The sequence below is a fragment of the Leuresthes tenuis genome, unplaced genomic scaffold, assembly GCF_036924035.1.
Source record: "Leuresthes tenuis unplaced genomic scaffold, fLeuTen1.0.hap1 SCAF_9, whole genome shotgun sequence".
In the NCBI taxonomy this organism is placed as follows: Eukaryota; Metazoa; Chordata; class Actinopteri; order Atheriniformes; family Atherinopsidae; genus Leuresthes; species Leuresthes tenuis.
This window is the reverse complement of record NW_027325363.1, coordinates 35,957,281-35,982,772: the sequence shown is the minus strand read 5'-3', so window position 1 is coordinate 35,982,772 and position 25,492 is coordinate 35,957,281. Positions and strand designations below refer to the sequence as shown.

Here is a 25,492-nt window from a genome sequence, read left to right as displayed (position 1 = left end):
AAATGTTTAGCTGACCATGAGTTGATACATCGTCTTAATGTGCTGCATTTCAAACACAATTTCAAACATTTAGCTATCTGACAAGCGCAACAAATGTAATAAGAGCAGTTTTAGGGGAATTTGGCTGTATCGATATACACCTAGGCATTCACAGGTCTACTTGAGTGCATAGATACATACTGATGATGCCCAACTGTAATTCTATGGGTGTGTTAGTCCTGGGTTGAGAAACTTGATTTTGTATGATTTCTGTCTAAATAATATGTTTATTTGCATCGTAGGCTTATTTTTTCTTATGTCATGCAATCCTGCATACTGTGTCTCTGGCACATAGTCCAAAAAAGCCAACATGGAAGCATGCTTTTCCTGTGGAGGCAGCTGACCTCTGTGTTCGGCTTCCCACGTAGCAGCCTCAAGTGATGATCTCCAAGCAAACTGTCTCTCCTACCCAGACGAACAAACCCACACAGTTGTACCTGTCGCTGAAGTATTCATCCCCACTCACTAGATGAGAGGTTAGAGAGTTATGTCCCATGCAGTATTAAGTATTATAATATAATAATTATAATATCATATTAATTATTATAATATGGTATTATAATATTATCGTGGTCTTTCCGTTCTCTCTCCTGTCAGCTGGCGCCACCCCTTCAGATCAGTTTACTTCTCTCTCATAAACAGCATTGTATTGTTGTTTAATCCTCAAGGAAGCCTGTTCAAGTTCATACAAAAGCAAAGCTTTCACATACGCCTTCCATGCTGGGACTGATGGCGTTTGTTGAGCGTTGTTGTCATGTTTGAAAGTACCAAGGCGGCATGGAAGACGTTCAAGGTTATCTGCTATTGATGTGCAATGGCATCGCGCCATACAACTAAAACGAAGAAGATAAAACAAAAAGTAAGAAGAAGAAGATCTCCTTGGCACGCTTTCCACTTTTCTTTAAGCTGCGAGCTTCATCTCTCGCTGACAAACTAACAGTTTTCGGATCCAGTGCTTTTAATTGTAAGGCAATCCAAACATGGACCACTGTTTAAAACGTAAATCCAACTCTACGTCATCTGAGGGGGAACCTGCTCCGAAAAAAAACTGAAGAAAGAACCTGGGGGCAGAGCTGCTGCCAGTGATCTGTGCAATGATCCAAATCATCCGGAGCCTCAAACAGGTAGCGTCAGTGGCGGTAACATTGCAAGACAACCCAAAGATAAATTTCAGGCGAACTGGCTCAGATTATATCCATGGCTGGAACACAACAATGGAGAAATTAACTGCTCTATTTGTAAATTGTATGGTGCTGTGCCTTTTACGAGCTGATGCTACAAAACATCAACTTTGTGCCGCCATTCACAAGCTGTTTCTCACACAGCAGCTGTTAGAAGAAAATGCGAGGCAGACTCAGCAAAATATGTAATGGCTAAAGCTATTCAGGAGGCGCAGTGTGAAGAGGAAACAAAGGGGCTTCTAAAAACTGCCTACTTTATTGCAGAAAACAAATTGGCCAATGCAAAATTTAGTCATCTGGTTAAAGGGGAATTTTTAAACCTTATTTCTGGCATGAAATACGTTCATCTACTCACAGAGAACAGTTTGGTGAAAGTCGGCGTCCTTCTGAAGATATTTAGATAACTGGAGATCCATATAACGGAGTGAACGGGGCTTAGAGGATGCAGCCTCTAAATAAGGCATTATCTGTCTTTATTTCACCAATACTTTAAGAAGAATGAATGAATGAATGTGTGCTATAGCTCTGTTAGCTCATAGCTGCTGTGTTGTTGTTATTGGGGGCTATCGGGGGGCTTATAGAGGGCTTTCTACACACTGGTCTAATGGGATGACGTCATCGACGCCCACCGCTGCAGCACAGCTCATACTTTAGTAATGTAATCAGCCATCCCTGTTATCATAGTATATGGAATAACATGTAGAGTGCAATGCCAAGCAGGCTGGAGCCATGAATCTAATTATAATAGAGAAGGTGCTAGTAGGTAAATGCATCATGATTGGTTCACTCATGAATAACCCAGGCTATCACTGGAAATTATAACTTAAAATGCAGATCTTCCTTAAAAATGCACACAATTAATAATTGATTTCTTCACACTAACAGTACGCTACTGGAAAATCACTCTTTTATAAGACGAGCACACAAAACCAGTCTAAGGCCATAGGACACGCAGAGACAACGCATAGCTTTAAATATTCCATATCTCTAAATTAAGATTAACGTTGAGATTCAGTCAATTGAACTCACACTAATTAACAAGTAACACACACTCTCTGCTCCTCTGCCTTAGATGAGATATGACAAAACCTTCCTGCCGGACTACCTCCTTTCACACTGATGCTCTTAATGGCCTCAAGCTTCTTAATTATTCATCTTTGGGCCTCCATTGACTCAAGGTGGTGTTCTGTAGCACCAATGGCTGATAAGAGAATCACATGAAGACATCAAGATCGCAAAGAGGATGAAGATAGAGAGGTGGGACTGAAAGCGTCCCTGTTCTGGGATAAGTAATGGAGCAAGCCTCTCAGTTGATGGAGCCTCCATTAAATCAAGGCAAGGTAATTGATGTTAATGCTATGCTAAGGTCCCACTCTGGGGCCTGACTGGCAGCTGATAGAGATTCTCATATAGATAGAGACCAAAAGCTGCAGCATGATGGAGAGTGGGAGTGTTGTGGTTGCTGTGTGTGAGAGGCATCCTCTTTCAGGTGTAACAGGATTGATGCAATGTAGAGCAAATACTTGAGAGGAGGTAAGGCAAAATGTGTATGATGGGAAAAGGCAGCTGGGCTGCCCTGAAGTGTACTTGGAGCTGGCTGCCTTTCCCATCAAACTGTATCAAGACTCATTTAGGGGAAGAGTATGTTGTTGGCCAAAGGGCCTTTAACAGCAAAAATATAGACTGCATATTAAATAAAGAGGGCTGCCACAGTGTAAAAAACTAATGGCAAATAAATCACATTATCGTTTACTATATACCGTATTTACTATATATATATATGCCTTAAATTTTCACAAAAATCGGCCGTGCGCACCAGATTCCAAAATCTGTCACGGACACCGCCATTTTGAATTTCCCGCGGGGAGCGCCGAGCATTCATCAGGGCATTAAGCCCCTTCCGCATCACTCACCGCTCTCCCTTGGCGCCGCTCACCGCTACGTTCACTTCTGCCTCTTCGCTCTCCTACATGGGAAAAGAATGGCAACTGGCCACTTCCGTCGCTGGCTTTGCGTTGGGTGTGAATCCAGGGTCAGGCGGATCCCAGCCATTCCCTCTGAATGGGGCGAAGATTGTCAGGAGCTCGTACTCAGCGATTGAATCGTGTCATTAATGCTTCAGCCCAGGTCCCAGTGAGAGTCTGTTCTTCAGTCTGAGATGGGTGATGCAGACCGACGTGCAGTTTAGAAGTTTAGAAAGTGTAAAAACCACCGTCGGACCATTTCCCGCTGACACAATGCATGCACTACGTGTGCTGGCAGCGATAAACCAATCAGAGAACATTAGGTAATAGTACGCCTTATAATCAGGCGCGCCTTATGTATGGGTTAAGTACAGAAATGGACCCCATAACTGAGGGGGGGCTTTATAATCAGGTGAGCCTTATAGTGCGCAAAATACGGCATTCTGCTAATTCAGAAATATTATGATTATGTGTACATAACTTCTAGCTACAACAAGTCTTGGTATTAAAAAACATACAAATAAATTAAAGCAATACAGTTTGAATGCAAAATTGCATATCAAAGAGCTCATAAAGTCAATTTTGCAACATGCAACCTACAATGTAACATCAAAATATTTTTTTTTCAGAAGTTATCTTTATTTGGATACATTTAACACTAACTAAAATGCTAAATCCTTTGAGCAACCCAATAATAGACTGCAGGCCAACTCTAAAACTTGCACATCTAAAGAGCTTCGAAAGACACGCAGGCACCATGTGCAAAGAAGATGCTTTCGTGAACCCACTAAAATAGATTCTTTACTCACTTCAAGTGTCTAGAATAGAAGTGCAAATCAAATGATGAGCCCTTCAATAGAAACATATCTAATCAATCATGTGTTATTAGTGGCTGACCAACATGGGCTTTTTAAAGTCTTATTGTGTAGTGATCATACCGACTCATGGCTAATATATGAAGCTGCTATAATGATGTTATTGTTCTGTGCATCTAAAAAAATATATCAACTTTAACATTAACATTCCATTAAAATAAAAACTGCGACCTGTAAATACCAGACAACAGGCTCCACAACAACTAAAGGCTTTCAGTTTTGAGCTGCTGTTTGGACACCACAAACAATCTGAATATATCAACTTGTGCTCAGGAAAACTGATGGAACTGCCTGTAACAGTGGGCAGGACAACGTAGTGCAACAATGCTCATTTTCAGTGAACTAGTGGAGGGATGACGGGCACTAAATGACCCCGGATATCCATCTGGATCATTTTCCATCATTTCTTTTCTTTTGCCCTCATTTTTTCTGGTATGCCAGACTGAACTAGGACAAAGATTAAACTCAGCCCTTGTTTCAGTCAAATGTGACCACTAAAAATGATGTTCTACTACCTGGACACAGCTGACTAAATACTGGTATGAGAGGCAGGGGTATTGTTGCCTTTCTGAGAAGCTCAAGGGTCATTGCCATTGGTTTGTAGCAGTCCAGTGTTGAAGTATCACAGCTGAAGAGGCTCAAGACTGCCAGTGGCATCTCAGTTTAAACCACAGTGCACATTGTGTTTGCTAGGCACACTTACCATGCTTGAAACGCTTGACTTAAACAAATGAATTTTTGATCAGTACAACCATTATATCACCTGGAGTAAGTTGGGTTGAGGAAAGAAAAAAACAGAAAAATGTGGCCATTTAAGTTAAATGACTAAATAACACAGAATGCAAACAGGAACATGAATTTTTCTCCAGCGTTAATAAGCAAGTTATCTGGTCCTCCTCTTTTTTCATGACGTCACCAACAACCATGAAAACATTATAAGGTTGCTGTTATCTGTTCATCAAGAGCTAATGTATACTATGTGCCTTCTATATTACAGCTCATTCAATAGCATTTTCTTTAAACCATCCAATGTTTTCGTGTAGATGGAAGGAGAAAAGACTCTTTTTCTCTGATATACTGATCTAAAAAAATCCCCAGGAACTTTTTTTTATCCTGGTTTCATTCACCAAAGACCATCGCGAAACCAGACCAGCATGAGTAGCTTGATTTAACTTAAGAAAATACTCATAAATTAGTCCATTTAGTCCATCCAGTCACATGACAAGAATTTCCTCTCACAGACACTGAGGAGCGCCGTCCCTCCCACAGACCACACCCACCATCAAACCGACAAAAATTCTTCAGATCCAAATAATCCACAGAAGTAATACCTGCCAAAGTGAGTGCTTTTCATTCCTGAACATGTTTGGAAAAACTTTAATTTTTATCAAATTCTCCCAGAGCAATTGCTGATAGCATCTGTGATCTACTGACATTCTGTGCCTCCAAAATATTTGGCTCACACTGACATAAAACATGGAGAAGAAGAGAGAATTTTCATATCAGTGCAGTTGCGATTTCATTTTCTGGTGGTCACCAGACTGATTAAATCTGTCCATTACATTTTTCATGTCATTGCACAACACAGGACATGCTGATCTGTTAAAATATCTTAAAATAACTAATAAATCATGGAGTGGAAGAAAGAACAGAGGATAATGTAACCAATTGGAATTACTAAGCAAGAGGAAAGACTCACTACTAACTAATGAAGAGTTGGAGTAAAGGTGAGGCGCCTTTAGAGGAAAAACTGCTACACAGATGCAAAGCAGAAAAACCATCACCGTTTTATTTACAGACAACAAAACTTGAATTCCCTTCAGGATCAGTAAAGTATCTCTCTATCTGTCTAAAATGTGGACCAAAGGTCTCCAGAGGATCCAGAGAGTTTCTGGTGATACGTGGCAGGAAAAGGGTGGTAACAGAGGGGGCAGGGGCTAGAAGAATGACACAGACAAAGCCAAGGAATGGGGTTGAACCCCTAAAACCAAAACACCTCTGCTGACAGTACAGTGGGGGAGATAGGTTACTAATAAGTAGGTTTTTCACTGTGCGCAGCGAAAATTAAATGTAATGGTAGAAAGTCTGGAGGCTTTGCAAAAACAGCAAGAATATATTTCAGGGCAAGAGCTGTCTGCTTACTTTAAAGACTGCAGAAACTTAGATCATATAAAAAGTGGTATTCCACTACGATTACACACACTGCTTATCTACATGTCATTTTTATCAAGGTTAATAGCTGATCCATTCCATCTACAGTTCAAAGCTAAGTAGACATGGACAAGCCTAAGCTCATTTTGATTACATGGGGGGTGTGATACATAACAGGCCTGGCTTACCGTGTGGAGCTTGGGAGCCTGGCACAATTTGCAACTTCTTACAACGCCAAATATAATCAACCACAGCAATCTAAGCAATGACCTATTCAAAGAATATGTAGCCGTAAAAGAGGAATTTAATAAAAGTGAAGCCTCTCTTGAAACTTCTGCTCATACATGGATACATGCATTATCACAGCTGACAGTTTCCAAAAACCGCATTCCAAATAGGTTAAGTAATCATAATGTTCAGAGGAAAGAGGCCAAACTAAAAATGAATCATCGCATGACGTGAACTGCTAATGATTCAGTCTGTCCTTACTGGCAACAACCTATTTAAAACACAGGAAACAACTACACTGCCCCTGAGCTTAGTTTCAACTTACAGACGAGAGGCCAATAACCCCCTCTTTATAATATAGAGCGAACAACCCCAATACAACGAACAACAAGTAGACAATTAAACTACTTTAGTGTGTAACAGTAAGAACATGCGTCATCCAGACTTCTAAAGAAACTGATTAAACCTAACACCGGTCAGAATGGTATTACCCTCTTTGATTATCAATTTTTTTGCTAAAAAATAAGAAACCACACAGAAAAAAAAGAAATGAAGTCCAATCCATCGTTGCTTCCTTTAAAAGCATAAACACAGAACACATTGTCAGGGATTGCAGTTTGTTGGGGCTTGGAAAAGGGAAGAAAAAAAGGAAAATGAATGTCAGCATTACTTACTTGGAGAGAGAAACTCCCCCAGCTTTCCCAATGAGCTCCTCGTGGTGGAGGACAGCTTCATTCCAAGGAATGTCAAGAAATTTCAGCAGTGTCTGCATCCATTGTTCAGGATGGAGGACCAACTGTTCATAGTGCACAGGTAGGCACTTATCTGCTGCCTCCAGGCACTGCGTGTACATTGTCTCTATAGCCCGATTCCACTTGGTCAGGCAGTCGCGGTAGCTGCCCAGGTCAAAGCCTGCAATTGTGACTTTCCGTGAGATCATGGAGTGAACTGAAGCCCGTCCATCACGTATCATAAGCACAAACTTGGCACGGGGAAAAATCTTGGCCAGGTAAGAAAGCGACTTCAGTGCAAAAGGATCCTTATTGCAGAGGAAGTTGGCCGGTTCACCATGTTTGACGATTATTTCCAGCAGGAACGCCTGCATGGCGGCGTCCAGCACCTCATCTGTTACACCTGCCTCATCCAGGCGCATCTTCTCCCGGCCCGAACGACTCCACATTTGCTTCATGGCCAGGATACGTGGAATAACACGGGTTTCTTCACCACAACGCACCTCTGGGTGAGCGTCCAGCATAGCTCGCATTAGTGTGGTCCCACTTCGGGGCACACCACCAATGAAGATGAGTGGCATGTCTTTGTTGTAAACAAAAGGCGTGCTGAGATTCTGGCCTGTCCGCAACGTGGTCCGCATGCTGCCTCCAAGTGCTGACAGAGGCAGGATTCCACCCGGCTGGCTGCGCTCCTCAATGCGATGATGGCACTCCATGGCATGACGGCCAAGGTAGAAGACTGTGACCGAGCTGATGACCAGACAGGCCAATAACAGATTCTGTTTCAACTTCCCAATCATGTTGCAGGGCTCAAACAGGGTAGGAAACTATCACCACGGGGGATATTTAGGGGAAGGGATTGGAAAAATGCTGCGAAGGATAATTAAGGTTCCCACCCTTTATGGTTGTTTGCGGGGAACCAAGCATGGATCAAGCTCCCTGGTGCACAGCAGTTGTCGAGTCCCCAGCTCCATGAGGCCTGTATTGTGGCACAACAAAAAAAACATCATAATTCTCGTCATATAACAGCTGAACATTAAGACAGGTGCTATTTTATCCTGCAGATATTGAAATAACTTAAGCGACTGCACTGTCATTAATCTAAGAGCACATCTACAGGCCAATTCAAATCATCAAATCTAATCATATGACAGGTCATTTAATCTCAGACAAACATTACTGGGCAAAACAGGTTCAGACACAATTATGACAATAATATGCCACCAGAAAAACCAAATGAACTCCAGTTCACATTTGTTCGTCGAGTTAGTACAAAGAATTCAAAGCTCACTGAAAGATAAATGACAAAAGACTTGCAGTTGACAATACACTGTATATGTAGAACAACAAATAAATTACATTTTCTTCCTGCTCAACATAATACTGGCTTTGATCCTCTACTAGTACAAACATCATCCGTGACATTTAGATTTCAACTATAGCACATAGCAAGCACATATATCCCACACAAAGTCAACACACCCCAGCAGGCTGGCTGACAGCTTTTTTTTGCTGCCAAGTAACAGCTGGAGACTTGCAGAAGAAATTATTGGTTTGAGGGTAAACCTTTCTGAGCAAATCACTGTGAGACAAGAAGGTACATCGTTTCTGTTAATGTGTGTTTAAAATGTACACACAAGGAGCCTTTTGTGAAGGAAGGGTGCAGAGACCTGATCATCTCTGAAACCAATTATTCTGAGATTTGTTTCAACAAAACATTTCTGTAACATGTTGCAGTTTCATAGTTAGAAACTAGGAATTGTTTTATAAGGAGCACGCATTGTCACATTATACAAAAGGTCACAAAATGTGTCTGTACAAATGCCCGTTTAGGATATCAGTTACAGTATTTTTTTAAGAAAGATACAATATAACAATCTAGTCAGTCTTCCTTGAGATGTGAAGGATTTGAGAGATCAAAGCTCCAAAAAGCTGAAGCATTAAAATCACTTATATTCTTCACATACCCATTTACACCATTTCTCCCCTCAAGAAGCAGCCAGTCACTTTTCTTCATCCAAACATGCTTTCCAGCCTCGAAAATAATCCCTACTGTGTGACAAGGCTTCTTACAGGCTTAAAAGCAACTTAGAATAAATATGCAAGGTCACAAAAGTTGAAGAGTTTCTTTGAACTTTTTCAGCTTGGGGACAACACTCCCATATTATATGGGTTAAAGAAATCTGATTTTTTCTTGCTACCATAACTAAACTACTTTGAAATCTCAATCAGATTTCTGCTATGATTTTTACACTTGGAGTGACACAGCAAAATAATTTGATGCAGGACTGAATATCAGTTAAACACTTTGACAATGCACTCAAAAGCCATATGTTAGCAGGTTTAGGGTTAGGGTATATATAAACTTTACTGCCAAAAGTATTCACTCATCTGCCTTTACACACAAATTAATTTAAGTTCATCCCATTCTTGATCCAGAGGGTTTAATATGACGTCAGCCCACCCTTTGCAGCTATAACAGCTTCAACCCTTCTGGGCAAGCTTTCCACAAGGTTTAGGAGTGTGTTTATGGGAGTTTTTGACTATTCTTCCAGAAGCACATTTGTGAGGTCAGACACTGATGTTGGGGCCATCCCCAAACCGTTTCCACAAAGTTGGGAGCATGACATGGTCCAAAATGTCTTGGTATGCTGAAGCATTCAGAGTTCCTTTCACTGGAACTAAGGGGTTGAAAAACAACCCCACACCATAATCCCCCCTCCACCAAACTCTACTCTTGGCACAATGCAGTCAGACAAGTACCGTTCCCCTGGCAACCATCTGGCAATCCATCAGATTGCCAGATGATTGGATGGAGAAGCGTGATTCGTCACTCCAGAGAACTCGTCTCCACAGCTCTGGAGTCCAGTGGCACCACTGCATCCGACACTTTGCATTGCACTTGGTGATGTATGGCTTGGATGCAGTTACCATGGAAACCCATTCCATGAAGCTCTCTACGCACTGTTCTTGAGCTGATCTGAAGGCCACATGAAGTTTGGAGGTCTGTAGCGATTGACTGTGCAGAATGTTGGTGACCTCTGAGCACTATGAGCCTCAGCATCCCCTGACCCCACTCTGTCATTTTATGTGACCTACCACTTCCTGCCGTTACTGTCGTTCCCAATCGCTTCCACTTTGTTATAATAGCACAGACGGTTGACTGTGGAATATTTAGCAGCAAGGAAATTTCACGACTGGACTTGTTTTACAGGTGGCATGCTATCACGGTACCATGCTGGAACTCACTGAGCTCCTGAGAGCGACCCATTCTTTCACAGATGTTTGTAGAAGCAGTCTGAATGTTGAGGTGCTTGGATTTATACACCTGTGGTCATGGAAGTGACTGGAACACCTGAGTTTAATTAATTGGATGGGTGAGTGAATACATTTGGCAATACAGTGTATATAAAGCTCTTAATGACCGAGCTCCATCATATCTTAAAGATCCATTGTAAGATATTTTCCTAACAGAGCACTTCGCTCCCAAACTGCAGGTTTACTTGTTGTTCCCAGAGTTTCTAAAAGTAGAATGGGAGGCAGAGCCTTCAGTTATCAGGCGCCTCTCTTGTGGAATCAGCTGCCAGTTTGGCTTCAGGAAGCAGACACCCTCTCTACCTTTAAGATCAGGCTTAAAACGTTCCTTTCTGATAAAGCTTATAGTTAGGGGTGGCTCAGGTAATCCTGAAACATCCCATAGTTAAGCTGCTATAGGCCCAGACTGTTGGGGGAGCCTCCTACCTTTCCCCACTTTGCTCTCTTTTTCCCCCCCGTTTAATTGTACATGTGACATTATTGTGGTTATTAACTTGTGTTTCCCTGTTCCAACAGATATCCTTTGAATGGTGTTATGGTGTTTTTCCCCCTCTTTTCCCTCTTTTCTGTCTTCTCAAACCCCAGCTGGTGGAGGCGGATGGCTACCCTTCCTGAGTCTGGTTCTTCCAGAGGTTTCTTCCTGGTTCTGGTTCTGCCAGAGGTTTCTTCCTGTTAAAAGGGAGTCGTTCCTTTCCACAGTCCCTCAGGCTCAGGACGGGAGATTGGACTGAAGACAAGTTTCGGTGCAATCTGTTGGTTTCCTTAGCTCGGATATAATTTTTTTAATTGGCTCTGTATGAATGAATTTAACTAATTTTGATTGGATTTTATTAGATTATGAGTACAATGAATTGGACTCGGCTTGAATTGGACTGTTAGAAAAATCATGAAGTTATACTATGAGAAAAGTTGCAAGAATATGTGATGGGGGAGGCTTCCTCCTACCTTTTGGTTCTCATAACATTGTGTAGCTAGAGAGACTGTTTTTGACTGTCTGAACTCAATGTCTCATTACATTACTGTCTGAACTCATTTTCCCATAACATTGTATGGCTAGCAAATAGAAATAGTATCATCTTTTGAACTCAAACAACTCTGATACAGCTTCCTGATAGGTTGTGCAGACTTGTCTCCTTCTTCATTCTGCACTGCATTTAAATCAGTTTAGCCACACCAGGTCAGTGAATCCTTCCACCAACTATTTCCCCACTTGACACCATGCTGCTAACTTCTACTCAGGAAGTTGCAAATGCCTAATGACTCAACCAACTGCTGTAGTTTTTAGGCAAATAGTCTTTTAACATACTGATTGCGGCTTAACCACGCAAGAAAAACTATTCTTTTTAACCCATTACTGTTCCTCTTACGTAATTAACATATGCAAGACAAAGTAACCACAGCTCAGCATATGTGTGCTTACACAAATCCAACCAACATTGCAGCATCAGCTGAGTGAAGACATCACCCTTGCACACTCAGTATTATTCCCCTCTTGTGTCACTACCTCCATTATTGGCTCAAATGTGTATCAGCAGTGGTTCAACTTCAACACCTCATGCCACCTCTGTACTTTTACACATGACACCAATGCACAAAGAAGGTGCATCTGTCCCAGTATAAAAGACATGTTTGGCATATAGTTACACTACGAAGGAGCATTTCAGAAGAACGCATTACAGCTAAATCCTTGTGTTAGCCATGTTGTGAGAGAGCTCATGAAAGACTAAGCTGCAGATAAAGGCTTCAAGTACTGTATTTTCTGCACCATAAGGCACCTAAAAGCCTTAAATTTTCACAAAAAACGGCCGTGCGCCATATAATCCAGTGCGCACTTAAAGCCTAAACTCTAAAATCTGTCACGGACACCGCCATTTTGAATTTCCCGCGGGGAGCGCCGAGCATTCATCTGGGCATTAAGCCCCTTCCGCATCACTCACCGCTCTCCCTTGGCGCCGCTCACCGCTACGTTCACTTCTGCCTCTTCGCTCTCCTACATGGGAAAAGAATGGCAACTGGCCACTTCCGTCGCTGGCTTTGCGTTGGGTGTGAATCCAGGGTCAGGCGGATCCCAGCCATTCCCTCTGAATGGGGCGAAGATTGTCAGGAGCTCGTACTCAGCGATTGAATCGTGTCATTAATGCTTCAGCCCAGGTCCCAGTGAGAGTCTGTTCTTCAGTCTGAGATGGGTGATGCAGACCGACGTGCAGTTTAGAAGTTTAGAAAGTGTAAAAACCACCGTCGGACCATTTCCCGCTGACACAGGGACGTAATGCATGCACTACGTGTGCTGGCAGCGATAAACCAATCAGAGAACATTAGGTAATCAGGTGCGCCTTATGTATGGGTTAAGTACAGAAATGGACCCCATAATTGAGGGGGGGCTTTATACTCAGGTGAGCCTTATAGTGCGCAAAATACGGTATTCCCTATCTGAAGAACATTTCTTACAATACAGCTTCATATTTGTATTCCTTTCCTTTCCTGTTGTGCTTTGTGTCCTCTTTCAGCCCACCCACACAATCTCACATCTTTACCCCTTCCTTGATGATTCAGTTTTAAAGAGAAGTGGCGCATGACTGGCTGCCAACATCTTTGCTACAAAATGGACCCACTGTTTCCCCAAGGTTGCTGCAAGTGTGTTTAAAGGGGGAGTTTACTTATTATTTTACTTGTGCATTTAGAGATTTTCAATCTTAAGAGGATAAACACATTTGGGGTAAGTTTCAAAGGTTAAGACTCAACCCCATACATCCAATGATGACTCACCAAGACAGCTGCTACATAGAATGGTATGGACAGAAAAACAACTGAAAACTAAAACAGTGTACCGTTCAACGACAACGGAACAGTTGAAAAAAAAATATATACACACATATATATATATATATATATATATATATATATATATATATATAAGGAAGTAAAGTAGGCACAGAAAAAAAATGATGAAACGAGCCAAAAAGGTGAGATGCGAAGTGGAAGTTGTGAAAGATCTCATCAGATGCGTCACTTGCACTGTCACAAGCTTCTTAAGATGAAAAACAATACACTGCCATATAGTACTTCCCATTCAATGTGAGAAGCACAGTAAATTTACACTGACAGGAGAAATAACTGCCTAATAATGACTTAATCCCTAACTACTTTGTCCATTGTGTTAATTAGGATAAATGTAAGTGGTCAATTAGAGATAAACTAATAGATTGATCAGCATATACTGGTCATCAGCACTTATTCTCTCTACATGATTGCCTTCAGCCACTGAAAAACCCCTGTTCTTACACCATAATAAATATAATCTGCAGGTCTCCTTGTCAAGACAGAGTTTTATGCCATTTGCATAATGTTCTTTTTCAAAGCACCTTGAGAAATGCAACAGTTTTGTAGATTCAGACTGTTTCTTGATGTAACAGCACCATGATGGTGAGAACGATACTATGGGGATCTATTGCAGGAGTTTATGTCATTGTATATACAAAAATAATACCAAAAATAGAACCACTGGTATATGGGATTGGATATCCTTTTTGTTCTTCATATTTGTAAAAAAAAATAAAAATAAAAGGCAATGTTTCCCTCGAAGTTAACATAAATAAATTAGAGGACTTGTCCTATATTGAATAGATCAGTAGTGGTAAAAGTCTGATTAAAAATATGAACTATGCAATCAAAGTCCACATGTGGCAAGTCTCACCAGACTTTTGGCATATCAAATACCTTTTAGCATAGACACATTTAATGAGTCAAAAAAGTGTAGTCTGAAACCCAGCTGTTTGTGTAGGGGGGTGCCTTAGTTGGTCACATCTGGGTTCACCAACGTTATGAGTCAAGAAATTTAGTTAAGCTGACTACTTGATTATACTGAGAGCCAGGTTTCCCATCAATAGATTCCCCTAAGGCCCACGTGCCTTGGCCAATTAGTCAACTGAGTCACTTCTTAGTTTTGACGCGTCCATAAAACCAAAGCTTAATCCTCTTGCAAAACCCACGGAAATGAAGACAGATGGTGGACTTGAACCTAGATTCATTCGTTGAATTAACAACAACCAAAAACAAAGACCTACAAAATCCACAAATTTGACGGTCTAAAACTTATGTCGCTCCAACTCAGAAGCCTTCCAATCCTACTTTAACAACCAGTTAACATACCTTATTGCTTTACACACATGCACACTGACTGCGGCCTGATGACCTTAACAAAATAAAACTATACGGCATAAATGCCTCTCACAGATTTGTTTCCATAATGGCACCTGTATATTCCAAGATGTCAAAATCAAGTTCAAATTATGAAAGAGTAGTTTGAGGTGCAGAAGGTATTTTCACACAGATGTTCATCCTTTTGTGCATTTTTCTTTTACATTGCACTGCACAGTATGACTGACAAATTCTAAACCAGGAATGGAATGAAATACATTAAAGAAGATAAAGATCAACCCGCTCAGAGGAGAAGTTTTTTGACAGTCTGGCTGATAAACTGCAGTTGAAATCCAGAGCAGGCTCATGTTACACCTCACACCAGGCAGAAATGTGTTTGTGTTCAAATTAATTGAGCTTCCTCTCTCCTGTTACTGATACTTATCCTTCTTGCAGGATATTTTTCTCATTGATCTGTTAGGGGAAAAAGTGAAGCTGATGCTGCTCTCCATGGAGTGTTGAAACCAAATCACAGACACTTAATAATAAGGGAGAAACTCCACCTCATAAAGCCCTGATGCATTGGTAGTGGTATGTGGCACGACAGTGGTAAGAGAAAAGTTGAAGATAAAATTAGAGTGAAACAGCAGGATATCATGATTTCTTCTTAAATCTGTCACACTCAAGTTTTCAAACATAATTTTACTTGAAAAGCAGCGAAAATAAATGTTCAAAAGTTTGTTTCAATTTTTTTCCCCAAGTCATCTGCCGGTATGGAAGGCCACTGTTTATCAAGGACTTTCTGTCCTTGTGATAGCCTCTTACTCACCCTGAAGGTTAAAAGATCTGCAAGTGACAATCTCAACATGGGCCTCCCTTTCTGTAGAGGTGCCACCAGCCAAGCTGGAAGGCCCCAGGTTATTTTCACAAAGTTTTTCCATATATCATTCCCCACCCCCCAAAAAGAAGAGTCAACTACACAAAGGGTACAACTATTGTCAAAACCAGACATCCGCAGTCACATGAGACCACCTTCACCTGATCAATAGTTCTGTGTGCAGCAACTACTCTGAACACACTCTGATCTCCTAACAATTGTCTTCCTCTCAATGTACACTCAAAGAGAGAAGACTGTCATTCTGCAGCAACAACCACTTTATACTCATTGTAGTCCAACCAACTAAAAGGTCTGACTGAGTCTCATCCAAAGCGGGAGAGGTTAGCTCCTGTAGCTGTTACAGAGCAGTCAGCTCTGGCACTATCTTGCTGCCATGTCATGTCAGCAAGGGGAAGATCATGCACAAATTAACAACCCCAAACCTGGCCGGAGTTTAACAATTAATGTTTTCAGGGGTGAAGAATTGCATTTGCATGTGGACAACAGGCAAAAGAGGCACAGAAAAAATACCCATGAGTGTGTGCACAAGGCCTGACAGTATATGTAAGGGATGATACATTTGCTTCTCAATTATACAGTTTTCCTGTTTTCACAGGCACTGATTTTTAAGTTGCAGCTGGCTTAGCTGACATATTATCACCAGCCAAACTACACACACAAGAACAGGGGGAATGCGAATCATTTGTAATTTGTTAGGGATGACTGTAAAAACTTGACAGGAGCTGAAATATCAGGTTTTTGAAACTCATCGCTTGGCATCTGATTGGTACCCATGTTACAGAGAAACAGAAGCTGTGCCTCTGCTGCTGCTCTTATGTATCCCTCATCTCCCTCGGAGAAACCATTCTCCCCTCAGTTTCACATCAGATGTCTGATCTGGAACTTCTCAAACTTTAACACAGCTGCAGGACCAATCAGGAGGACTGGGGCCATAACTCTGGGCATGACTTCTGGCCTTGATGCTCTGTCAAATCAGATATCATGAAACAATGCAATAAAGTTCCGGATAAACCGTATGAAGGGAGAAAGATAGATCTTTCTCAGGCAAGACAAGTTTAAGTGAAAACATGATGAACTGCGTGCAAATTAATAAATAGCAACTGTACACAAGGGATCAGGGTAATCCCAACCATCCTCCTGAATTAGGTTTTTAAAAGCCTCAATGCATCCAAGAACTGTTAAATCTGGTTTATTCAAATTATACCAGACAGAAATAACAGAAAAAATGTTTTGGAATGACGTGTTTGAATTCATTTGTCTTTGTTGCAACTTCGTATCTCCCTCAAACTGACTACTGGACATGCACACATTGCGATGTGGATGAAATGATATAGCGTAGCCCAAGATGGCACAAAGTGAACAATGTTACACTGAATGCTGTTTCTTTGCACCTAGTCTAGTACAGTGACTGACAGTTTTAAGGAGATTTGCTATCTGCAATATATTACCTCGTTCTTGACCATGAAGGTCATTTACCAGGTCGCCATACAATAGCTTCTTTCACATATGAATTGCACCTTAATCTCCCTTAACCGTGTAATTCACGTGTCAAACAAAGGTGGGTCAGCCCTGCATCACTGTGTCATTTCACACGTTAAGCTGGCGTCACAGAATCAGCTGAGTGATGACAGCATCATTGGTTAGTGTGGCGTCTTCTGTGATACCGGCTTGATGTGTGTACGCACACACGAGGCAGCATCGTTTTGCCTCAGTTACTACCTCCCTTGTCAGATTAGAGGTGTATCAGTGACACACTGACTGTGACCCCCTTCCGCCTCTGTACTTTCACACATGACACGATACTACAGTATATATACACATACGGTACACATATACATATACGGTACACATATACACATACGGTACACATACGCATACACATACACATACGGTACACATATACACATACGTTACACAGATACACATACGGTACACATACACATACGGTACACACATACACATACGGTACACATATACACATACGTTACACAGATACACATACGGTACACATACACATACGGTACACACATACACATACGGTACACATACACATACGGTACACAGATACACATACGGTACACACATACACATACGGTACACATATACACATACGTTACACAGATACACATACGGTACACATACACATACGGTACACACATACACATACGGTACACATACACATACGGTACACAGATACACATACGGTACACAGATACACATGCGGTACACATACGCATACACATACGCATACACATACGCATACACATACACATACACATGCGGTACACATATACGCATACGTTACACAGATACACATACGGTACACATACGGTACACATATACGCATACGGTACACATATACGCATACGGTACACATATACGCATACGGTACACATATACGCATACGGTACACAGATACGCATACGGTACACATACGCATACACATACGCATACGGTACACATATACGCATACGGTACACATACGCATACGGTACACATATACGCATACGGTACACATATACGCATACGGTACACATATACGCATACGGTACACATATACGCATACGGTACACATATACGCATACGCATACGCATACGGTACACATATACACATACGTTACACAGATACACATACGGTACACATACGCATACGCATACGGTACACATATACGCATACGGTACACATACGGTACACATATACGCATACGGTACACATACGGTACACATATACGCATACGGTACACATACGGTACACATATACGCATACGGTACACATACGGTACACAGATACGCATACGGTACACATACGGTACACAGATACGCATACGGTACACACACACACGGTACACACACACACGCATACGGTACACAGACACGCATACGGTACACAGACACGCATACGGTACACAGACACGCATACGGTACACAGACACGCATACGGTACACAGACACGCATACGGTACACAGATACGCATACGGTACACAGACACGCATACGGTACACAGACACGCATACGGTACACAGATACGCATACGGTACACAGATACACATACACACATACGGTACACAGATACACATACGGTACACAGATACACATACGGTACACATACACATACGGTCCATCCATCCTTAAACTTGTACACGAGTATACATGTATAAACTTGTGTATAATGTGTCCAATGAAACAACAATGCCTCTGCAAAAACCATCCAGCTTCCTCTAACATGAGCTCTCATCTCAGTTTAGGTTCACACAGGAAGTACTAACAACTTATTTTAGAAAGATCCATTTAAGTATTTTCAGTTGAACTGATGCAACGCTTTTGATGCTTTTCATAACTCTGCAGATGCATGTTTATTACCACAAGGCACTACCAGTTATTGACAGGTCACTAATCAGTTAGGTGACTAATGAAAAAGTGAATCTGCCAGTGACTTGGCGGTATGTGTATGTCAGAGCCAGCATCCGTGTAATGAGTGGGCAGCTCATGTTTGCCATTATTAAGAATACAATTTGTAAGGCAGTTAGACACAATCTGGGCTGGCAGTGTAGGAGGGTTGCTCTGGAGACAGTTTTTATTTGAATTCTTCAAAAACCATGCAATTGTTCTTATAATTTCCAGCTATGCATACAAGCAGTGAAGTCGATCAATTACTCCTTTTTGGTGACATTCTGGGACATGAAACTTTTTTCTCAATCCATTGCGCCTGATTGTGCTGTTGCCAAAGATGCCACTGCAGCCATAAAAGTCAGCTGTTTTATAGACTGGAAGAACATCACCAATAAGCACAAATATATGTAAATCCTACAAGTAAATGTGATGCTTTACTGACCCTCTTGGATTACTTCCATCAAGCAAGTGCTCGGTTTCTGGAGGTGACACTTCACAGCAATGCTGTAGAAACAGCAGCTTGATTAGTTCGAACTGAGCTTGTGATGGTGGAGTCTTTGATAAAGGGGCCTGTGCCCTGAATGTCCTTTATAATGACAAACTCCAGAGGAATCAATGCAGTTCTATCTATCTGATTTGAGTGTAATAGCATAATTAACAAATCAATCCCAATTCTATAACTACTTAAGTCATATGGAGTAAACAGCTGTTTGTATCCATGATGTGGTAGCAAATGTCACTATCAATTCACAAATATAATAAATTAAACCAAGTGATCACCGCCAAAATACTGGAGGTATCATTCACAAAGGTGACCCCTTACATTGGCCAAAGATTTGAAGATAGGATTAGTTTAGTTTTATTTTCATAACTCCAGAAAAAACTATTAATTCTAAGTTAGAGAGGTTGAAACTAGGGCTGGACTATACATGTTGCCATATGCACGTGTGCAATAGTATGATAACAGGGCACAATGTCAAGTTCCACAAAATGATTCAACTTTGTCAAGCTGCAGCTTCTTTTTATCATGACTCTTCAAGAGGAGACGGCTCTCTGATAAAAACATCATGAACTCAGTTTATAGATCTATATATACACAACTACTACTCTGCTGACAACTGCAGACACTGTCCACAACCACAAACTGTGATGCATCAATCAAACGTGGTGAGAACCAGCAACGCAGGACATCTGGTGATGTCCCAGGCTATCAGCAGTGCTATTCTGAGCAGTTTGATTAATGTAGCCTTCTACGTCCTTTGGAAGAACTTCAAGTATGGACCATGCTCTGTAATTGAAACCGTGGTTTGATTCGGCGGTCAAACAGCTGCTTTACTGAAAGTAATAATTGTTATGCTGCAGTGGGTGCTCCTTTCGGACACGGAAATCAGACTATAAGTGAGCTGGAGTCCAAATAATGCAGCTCTACAGCTGTGGAGGCCGACCTACTGAGAACGGCCTCCACAGAGGAATACTTCCCCTTCTTCCCAGACCACCTGCACACAGCAGATGTGCTCCTGGCTACGGATGTCCATGGGATGCTTTTTTCAGTCCTCCAGGTGAGCTACAATGTACATCTTTTAACTTTCACCATTCCAAATCTGCAGGCTAAAAGTGTATCTCTTAGTTTGAAGTCCATCAGATTATTTCTGTGAGGTGCCAGTCAAATAATTCCATTATTTTATTGATAGTCTTAAAATATGCAATAAGCATTACCCGATTTGATTTAAATTAATACCAGTAAGTAATCTGGGTTTAGTAAATTGTGTCTTTGTACTTGTTGTGACCACATTGTTCTATAGCACAAGTGTCCCTAGCAGAAAACTACCGTATCATTAGAACAACACCATACATAAGCCAACATAAAGACATGACCAGCTCCACAACCGCAGGAGGTTTTTCTAAAACTCAAAGTGAACACTATGTAACCCCACCAGATACTACCATCCATCATAGATATGTGTCCCCTTGTTAGCAAAGTTCGCTTATAGTTCAGCATCCGTAAATGAAAACACAAAGGCGGTGTGTGTTCATGATGTTTGGGACTGAGAAAAGGAAAATGCACGACGACACGGACCTAACTGAAATACGTAATTCCTGATGACCCAACTGGAGGGTTAGAGCTTCGCAAAGATTCGGCTGCTCTTATCGTATGCAACCTCACTACGTTTGTCAATAATCAGGCATATATGCAGTGCCGTGCCGTGCCGTGCCACTGAAAATCTGTCAAAATATACCCCTGGTACATACATGTATTTGACGAGCGGAGTATGTGGTTCTATCAACCAGGGTCATTTTTCCAGCCTCTACCCTTACCACGTAAAACACCAGCAATTATGTAACATCAGTGTAAGAGGAAGATAAGGTACGTTTGGAATAGGAACACGATAAATCACCGTTATTCAACCCCCGGACAAAACGTGACTGAGTGTCGCAGCTCCCCAGCGTTGGGGAAGGAGTAGAGAGGGAGAGGGACATTACAACTGCACAGCGTAAAAAAAACCTACCAAATGCTGCGGATAAGGCACCAGAGACTTGGGGTAGTCGGCAAAAAAACTTCCACCAAATCTAGTGTCAATGTCCGGGCAGTCCCGCCGTCTTCTAGAGTCACTTTCCGGACATTTTCTCTGCACATTAACCGTGCGAGCCACACAGTTGACAGGCTTGTTGCCTTCGTCGGAGACAGCAAACGAGCTAAACCACACTGCACAACTGGTGTTGAAAGAAGAGTAAGGATTGGTCCAAAACACAGGGAAGCCTGTGTGTCAGAGCTGCTGATTGGCCTATACGTTATGGGCGGAACTGCAATACATTTAAAAGCATAGTGTGATTTTTTTTCTTCTGAATTTGTGAGAAAGCACACTACTTGGGTAGATACTGATAGAAAAATGTCTTAAATGATAGAATATACATTGCTAACAGCATTATGATGCAGTACCTGTGACAACAAACATTTCGCACAAAAACATTTTTTTTGTTTCTTTCTTTGTCTTCTTTGCTTTTTTTCCAGGGAGAGATGCAAATTCATAAAATCTATTTAAATCCTTAATGCTCACCAGGATATCTTACTATTCTTAGTGTATCCCCATTCAAACAGAGAGAAAACACAGCTCTTCATGTGGGACTGAAGCTACACATGATGAAAATGGAATCGTGAGTTTTGCATGTCTGATATCGCCTCAGGTGTTGCTTAACAATGTAAAAAGAAAATACTTATAAATACATCGCAAAGCTGTTTTCAATGTTGAATCTGTTTGTGACATGGTCTGGTGTCTTTTGTATATTACATTCGTAGGAGGAGCAGCTGCTTTGTCCCATATAAGAGATAGAAGCTCCTCAGTGAACAAATTATCTTTCCCTGAAGGCCATGGAAAGACTGACACAGCAGGACTAAAAGCACACCAGGACTCTGAGGGTAAGAGGGAGGGGCAGATCAAGCCTCTGAACAAGGAAGAGATTGCTTTCCTGTTTCTGAAATATTTCTCATTTCAGTGGAAGCTTTGAAAACATTGTCAGAGAAAAGATGGCCAGTGATCAATGATACCATTATTGTGGGTGCTCTGATTTCAGTCACAGGGAACACTCAGTAGAGGCCAGCACTCAGCATCCCCAGCAGAGTTCAAAAGTGCATATTATTCAATGTGGGCAGAGACGGAGAAACATTAGGGGTTAGGCAGCATGGAATCTTTGAAGGCCAGTGCAGACTGGTTCATTTTGAAAGACAGTTACATACAGGATGTTCAGCACTTTGAATTTGATATAATGTCATTTCATTTAAATTTTCTAGCTGAGGAAAAAATTATTTGTTCTTAATTGATATCAACAGGAGACACTGCACTTTAATTTGAAGAGCTTCTCTGAATTTCCACCCAACGTTATGAAAATAAAACTGAATGTGAAAAGAAATTATGTCTATACATAAACTGAATAATTGCATAATTAATAATTGTTGTTTGTATATGCAACAATACAACAGCATCCATCATATTACATGAGTGGACATCTGATATTTACTTAAATATTTAATGTATTGATTGATCCCAACCAAATATATGGGCTGTCGATGGACACTTGACACCTCTCAGCCTCACATTAGGACAACCAGTGTCATGTTGATTTCAACAATTGCAAGTGGTTTGTTGTAACATGTTTGGGCCAACATTCATTTTTCCCATGAGACTCGTTACACCACAGCAGCAACAATGCAGAGTCTGGAAATGAGTGCTGATTGTAGTTCTTCCAGATGCGGACAGCACAGCAGGTCATTTCACCCAAGATGAATTTGTCATCCTGATCTGAGTTTCCCAATATTCAGGGCGGCATAACTCAACTGAAGGGCTATAGAGGGAGATGATGACTATAATGGCTGCTGGCACAATATATTCCCTGGAGACATTTGCTCAAGGGTCTGTGGAGTGTGAGAGCGGATGAGTGATGATAAAATGGGAGGAAATGTGTGGTGTCCAACAATGCTAATGTCCTTGGGGAGGAGGTGTAGAGGTCAAGGTGCTGAGGTAAGACATCATTAATAGAAACCATTCCAAAGAATTAACATTAGCTATAGTTAATAGTTTGGCTTGAAATACACATAACAGTGTCCTTATGAGAATAATAGAATCAGGATCATCATCAACATGAACAACAGAAAATATAATATTGTGACACGAATAAGTGAAGTTCAGTAGTGAATTTAATTACAATTTTAAGGTACTTGTACTTACAACTTATTTTCATACTTATTTATTACATTACAGTTTAAGGGAAAGTGTTTGAACTACCTACTCTACATGATCCGTAGTTTTGTTATTTTCACAAAATTCTTACAAGTTGTTTTGTTCTTCATCCATACTCCTTTGTCTGTATCTTAGGTCCTACTTTACACAAAAGCATAGCACAGGATGACCATACTGTACATGTTTCATGGGGTAAATTCAGATCTTTTTCCATATCTTCCATACTTGAAGACCAGACAGACCAGAAATCAGCTTGTGTGATTTTGGCAGTGTACCTCAAACTCTTATCATGCTGGATTAAAAGTAGGGAACAGATTTGTCACAATACATTTAAGTAATTATACACTGATGTTCACCGATGATACTCATGCAAAGCCTGTTTTTCAAAGCGTGTTTGCACAAAAAAATCCTGTTGCCTCAGTTTAGGAAGATAAGCCCTGCAGCTCTGATTGGAGCTCTGCTCGTTACCTTTTGATCACTGCCATAACCGTTTCCACTGATTTTTTTCCCCATCATTTAACACTCTTTTTTCAGTTCCTCTATTGATATTATCTTCCATGTAGCTAAGGTTCACATGGAAACAGCCCATTGATCCAAAGATACAGATTAGGTGTTCATGGATCAGTTTGACAATGATTTGCATGCACTTAGGCTCACTGGAAGTTACAGATGGTCCTGATTTTGCAATGATTGTCACATATTTTAAAGCTTGTGTATCAGTAATCATATTGCATTTGATTTTTATTATTTATTGGATTATATATTCTACTTGTTCATTTTGAAATGATGCATTCATTAACAGGTGATACAGAATAATTTTGATTATTTAGAAATAAGTGGTGTTGCATAGGGGTGTGTACCATACATCACCATCACCTCATTGGAATGACAGCTGTTGTCTGTGATTAATTTACATAGAAATTTCATAAATTTGTGAGTTTTTGATATACAGTATATTAAATTAACAAATCAACAAATAGTATAGATATACAACCACCTTGACAGAATCTACTTGTCTTATCTACAACATGGTAAGTTATTCTTACATATACACTTGAAGTAAAATTTGGCAAATGTTTGCATACTTTTACGAATGAGTAAAAGTTTGAAGGCATGTCTTTTATGTAGTGTCATTACATTAAGTGTCCTTGCATTGTTCTGGTCTATTGTCTAAATTAGCCAAAAGCCAGAGAGCAGCTCGCTGTGCTCTTTCCTCCTTTAAATATCAATTTATGAGTTAAACTAACTGTCAGAAACCGGCAAGACACAGCACACAGATGCAGGGTTTTCACAGTAAGTCAGTTTATTTATATAAACCACTTATGAGTCTCCAGATCAGAGAAATCAAGGGGCTGTGAAATACTAACACACTAACCTCAATAACTAGAATGAGGCTAGTGTGACTATAAAACTTTATCAAAACAAAATTCCAGGAGGAAAACTGAAACAGCTATAAAAGGTTACAAAATAACTAACGCTCTCTTCTACAGAGGTGGTACAAAATCAGAGACACTTTTCTGATAAACGGAGGCATTAACAACAATTACGCAATCAAAATCATTCCACTAACGGAGGCACTATGAAAACTTTACAAGAAACAAAACCTCTGCTCTAACGGAGGCACTATAAAAACTTTATAAAAAACAAAACCTCTCCTCTAACGGAGGCACTATGAATACTTTACAGGAAACAAAACCTCTGCTCTAACGGAGGCACTATGAATACTTTACAGGAAACAAAACCTCTCCGCTAACGGAGGCACTATGAAAACTTTACAGGAAAGAAAACCTCTCCGCTAACGGAGGCACTATGAAAACTTTACAGGAAACAAAACCTCTGCTCTAACGGA

The 25,492-nt window shown here is 40.9% G+C and overlaps 1 protein-coding gene across 2 annotated transcripts in view; it reads right to left on the bottom strand.

The window, feature by feature from the left end:
- The window catches only part of tpst1 (tyrosylprotein sulfotransferase 1), a 39,423-nt gene extending 17,801 nt beyond the window's left edge, over positions 1-21,622 (bottom strand). For both annotated transcript variants that reach the window (XM_072393180.1, XM_072393181.1), the window contains exons 1-2: positions 21,418-21,622; positions 7,113-8,148 (exon numbers count right to left, since the gene is read on the bottom strand). In XM_072393180.1, the coding sequence (XP_072249281.1) occupies positions 7,113-7,969 (857 nt within the window). In that variant the 5' untranslated portion in view covers positions 7,970-8,148; positions 21,418-21,622. The remainder of the gene's footprint in view (positions 1-7,112; positions 8,149-21,417) is intronic.
- Between the last annotated feature and the right edge of the window lie 3,870 nt (positions 21,623-25,492).